At 43.6% G+C, this 4,881-nt stretch overlaps 1 protein-coding gene across 3 annotated transcripts in view; it reads right to left on the reverse strand.

The window, feature by feature from the left end:
* Positions 1–885: 885 nt before the first annotated feature.
* Positions 886–4,881, reverse strand: part of LOC124012061 (stromal membrane-associated protein 2-like) — a 55,859-nt gene continuing 51,863 nt past the window's right edge. For 2 of the 3 annotated variants that reach the window (XM_046325435.1, XM_046325436.1), the window contains one exon: positions 2,200–2,439. In XM_046325435.1, the coding sequence (XP_046181391.1) occupies positions 2,348–2,439 (92 nt within the window). In that variant the 3' untranslated portion in view covers positions 2,200–2,347. Of the gene's footprint in view, positions 1,086–1,499; positions 2,440–4,881 lie in introns of those variants that run through there. The other variant, XM_046325434.1, reaches the window with a different exon arrangement.

Below are 4,881 nucleotides of genomic sequence, written 5' to 3' on the forward strand. Positions count from 1 at the left end.
GTCTAAAGTAGTGCACTACTACCCTATAGACCCTGGTCTAAAGTAGTGCACTACTACCCTATAGGACCTGGTCTAAAGTAGTGCACTACTACCCTTTAGGCCCTGGTCTAAAGTAGTGAACTACTACCCTATAGACACTGGTCTAAAGTAGTGCACTACTACCCTATAGGCCCTGGTCTAAAGTAGTGCACTACTACCCTATAGATCCTGGTCTAAAGTAGTGCACTACTACCCTATAGACCCTGGTCTAAAGTAGTGCACTACTACCCTATAGACCCTGGTCTAAAGTAGTGTCCTATAAAGGGAATATGGTGCCATTTGGAACACAACCCAGATCTATTCAAACTAGGGAGGAGACTAAACTAACTGAAGTCTGTTTCAAACCAGGAATAGTTCAGTTGGAGGAGTTCTTCAGGAATAGTTAAGTTGGAGGAGTTCTCGGGAATAGTTCAGTTGGAGGAGTTCTTCAGGAATAGTTCAGTTGGAGGAGTTCTTCAGGAATAGTTCAGTTGGAGGAGTTCTTCAGGAATAGTTCAGTTGGAGGAGTTCTTCAGGAATAGTTTAGTTGGAGGAGTTCTTCAGAAACAGTTAAGCATGCACACACAACCACACACACTGGATATGAGATGTATTCTATGCTGTGGTCCCAGTTCAGTATGACCTCTGTGATGTCTTCAACTCTGAGCCCTGTCCTTTGATTGGTCGTAGAATGATCTGAAGGCAAGCATGGAAATGGCTGTGAAATAAGGAGAGGAAAGGAGAGGAGAGGGAGAGGAGAGGAGGGAGAGGAGAGGAGAGGAGAGGAGAGGAGGAGAGGAGAGATCGAAAGCGCGCCTAAGTAAACTACCCACCCTCCTTCTCTTCCTCATCCTCCTCCCAGGAAAGTTCATTCGAAAAGTCCCCGAAACCTTCCAAGCACCACTGCTGCTCAGTGACATCAACTTCCTCTTCGGGCGATGACATCACTTCCAGACGTGAGACGTCGTCATGTGGTTGGAGCTTTGAGTCTTTGGTCCGCCGATGTGCTGAGTGCCGTATCCCGTCATGGCGTTGGTGAAGTTCACCCCCGCCATGTGCTGGGTCATCTGGTGTGGGGGGGAACCGTATGTGCGCACACACACACACACACACACACACACGAACACACACACACACGCGCGCGAACACACACACACACGCGCGCGAACACACACACACACGCGCGCGAACACACACACACACGCGAACACACACACACACGAACACAGAGACAAACACACACAGACAAACACACACACGGTCCTCACAAGCATAGTAATACAAACACACACACACACACACACGAACACACAGACAAACACAGATTTTAACACTATAGTCAAATGTTATGTAAATATACAGTTACACACATATTGGCTCATAGAAACACAGTCAAACACAGTCATTTCCTCTCATACACGGTCCTCACAAGTATAGTAATACAAACACACACACACACATTCCAGGTATGTGTCTCTCACCTGAGTGATGGCGCACTGATCCTGCTGTACCTGCTGAGGCACGGACGCCACTCCGCCCGTCATGCCTTTCTGTTGACGTCCAATGATGCTTTGTTGCTGTGCTCCCATGATGCCGTTATGTTGCACTCCCATCATGCCGTTCTGCTGAGCTCCCATCATGCCGTTCTGCTGAGCTCCCATCATGCCTCTCTGCTGAGCTCCCATCATGCCGTTCTGCTGAGCTCCCATCATGCCGTTCTGCTGAGCTCCCATCATGCCATTCTGCTGAGCGCCCATCATGCCGTTCTGCTGAGCTCCCATCATGCCGTTCTGCTGAGCTCCCATCATGCCTCTCTGCTGAGCTCCCATCATGCCGTTCTGCTGAGCTCCCATCATGCCGTTCTGCTGAGCTCCCATCATGCCGTTCTGCTGAGCGCCCATCATGCCTCTCTGCTGAGCTCCCATCATAACACTCTGCTGAGCTCCCATAATGCTTTGCTGATGATTTATCATGCTGTGTGGCACTCCTGCCATGAACGGGGATGAGTTGACTGCTTGCCCCATGACTCCCTGTTGAGCCATAAAGCCATTCTGTTGTGCTGCCACCATTCCATTCTGCTGAGCTCCCATCATGCCGTTCTGTTGTGCTGCCACCATTCCATTCTGCTGAGCTCCCATCATGCCGCTCTGCTGAGCTCCCATCATGCCGTTCTGTTGTGCTGCCACCATTCCATTCTGCTGAGCTCCCATCATGCCGCTCTGTTGTGCTGCCACCATTCCATTCTGCTGAGCTCCCATAACGCTTTGCTGTTGCCCTCCCATCATGCCGTTCTGCTGCTGACCACTCAGGGCCATCATGGAGTGTGATGTCACCATGGCTCCTCCCATCGCTCCCCCTCAGTGGCCAGGGAATGGTATGATCCGTAGTAGCCCAGCTGTGCTGGGTTCATGTATAGGCCAGCTAGAGATACAAAGATAAACCACTCAGAGAAAAAGTTGGGCAAGGACAGTTACTAAAGGAGAGTTACTAAAGGACAGTTACTAAAGGACAGTTACTAAAGGACAGTTAGTAAACAGTTACTAAATAACTGTTACTAGAGGACAGTTACTAAAGGACAGTTACTAAAGGACAGTTACTAAAGGACAGTTTCCAAAGGACAGTTTCTAAAGGACAGTTTCTAAAGGACAGTTTCTAAAGGACAGTTTCTAAAGGACAGTTACTAAAGGACAGTTACTAAAGGACAGTTACTAAAGGACAGTTACTAAAGGAGAGTTACTAAAGGACAGTTACTAAAGGACAGTTACTAAAGGACAGTTTCTAAAGGACAGTTACTAAACAGTTACTAAAGGACAGTTACTAAAGGACAGTTACTAGAGGACAGTTACTAAAGGACAGTTACTAGAGGACAGTTACTAAAGGACAGTTACTAAAGGACAGTTACTAGAGGACAGTTACTAAAGGACAGTTACTAAAGGACAGTTACTAAAGGACAGTTACTAAAGGACAGTTACTAAAGGAACGGACTGTTACTAAAGGACAGTTACTAAAGGACAGTTACTAAAGGACAGTTACTAAAGGACAGTTACTAAACAGTTACTAAAGGACAGTTACTAAAGGACAGTTACTAAAGGACTGTTACGAAAGGACTGTTACTAAAGGACAGTTACTAAAGGACAGTTACTAAAGGACAGTTACTAAAGGACAGTTACTAAAGGACAGTTACTGACAGTTACTAAAGGACAGTTACTAAAGGACAGTTTCTAAAGGACAGTTACTAAAAAGTTACTAAAGGACAGTTACTAAAGGACAGTTACTAAAGGACAGTTACTAAAGGACACTTTCTAAAGGACACTTTCTAAAGGACAGTTACTAAACAGTTACTAAAGGACAGTTAGTTACTAAAGGACAGTTACTAAAGGACTGTTACGAGAGGACTGTTACTAAAGGACAGTTACTAAAGGACAGTTACTAAAGGACAGTTACTAGAGGACTGTTACTAGAGGACTGTTACTAGAGGATAGTTACTAAAGGACAGTTACTAAAGGACAGTTACTAAAGGACAGTTACTAGAGGACTGTTACTAGAGGACTGTTACTAAAGGACAGTTACTAAAGGACAGTTACTAAAGGACAGTTACTAAAGGACTGTTACTAGAGGACAGTTACTAAAGGACAGTTACTAAAGGACAGTTACTAAAGGACAGTTACTAAAGGACTGTTACTAGAGGACAGTTACTAAAGGACAGTTACTAAAGGACAGTTACTAAAGGACAGTTCCTAAAGGACAGTTACCATACAGTTACTAAAGGACAGTTAGGAAAGGACAGTTACTAAAGGACAGTTACTAAAGGACAGTTAGAAAAGGACAGTTACTAAAGGACAGTTACTAAAGGACAGTTACTAAAGGACAGTTTCTAAAGGACAGTTTCTAAAGGACAGTTACTAAAGGACAGTTACTAAAGGACTGTTACTAGAGGACTGTTACTAGAGGACTGTTACTAGAGGACAGTTACTAAAGGACAGTTACTAAAGGACAGTTACTAAAGGACTGTTACTAGAGGACTGTTACTAGAGGACAGTTACTAAAGGACAGTTACTAAATGACAGTTACTAAATGACAGTTATTAAAGGACAGTTAGGAAAGGACAGTTACTAAAGGACAGTTTCTAAAGGACAGTTAGGAAATGACAGTTATTAAAGGACAGTTACTAAAGGACAGTTAGGAAAGGGCAGTTACTAAAGGACAGTTACTAAAGGACAGTTACTAAAGGACAGTTAGGAAAGGACAGTTAGGAAAGGACAGTTAAGAAAGGACAGTTACTAAAGGACAGTTACTAAAGGACAGTTTCTAAAGGACAGATAGGAAAGGACAGTTACTAAATGACAGTTACTAAAGGACAGTTAGGAAAGGACAGTTACTAAAGGACAGTTTCTAAAGGACAGTTAGGAAATGACAGTTATTAAAGGACAGTTACTAAAGGACAGTTAGGAAAGGGCAGTTACTAAAGGACAGTTAGGAAAGGACAGTTAGGAAAGGACAGTTACTAAAGGACAGTTATTAAAGGACAGTTACTAAAGGACAGTTACTAAAGGACAGTTACTAAAGGACAGTTAAGAAAGGACAGTTAATAAAGGACAGTTAGGACAGTTACTAAAGGACAGTTTCTAAAGGACAGATAAAGGACAGTTACTAAATGTTACTAAGGACAGTTACTTAGGAAAGGACAGTTTAGTTTCTAAAGGACAGTTACTAAAGGACAGTAAAGGACAGTTACTAAAGGACAGTTACTAAAGGACAGTTACTAAAGGACAGTTAAGAAAGGACAGTTAAGAAAGGACAGTTAGGACAGTTACTAAAGGACAGTTACTAAAGGACAGTTACTAAAGGACAGTTAAGAAAGGA

Source organism: Oncorhynchus gorbuscha, linkage group LG24 (assembly GCF_021184085.1).
Source record: "Oncorhynchus gorbuscha isolate QuinsamMale2020 ecotype Even-year linkage group LG24, OgorEven_v1.0, whole genome shotgun sequence".
Taxonomy (NCBI): Eukaryota; Metazoa; Chordata; class Actinopteri; order Salmoniformes; family Salmonidae; genus Oncorhynchus; species Oncorhynchus gorbuscha.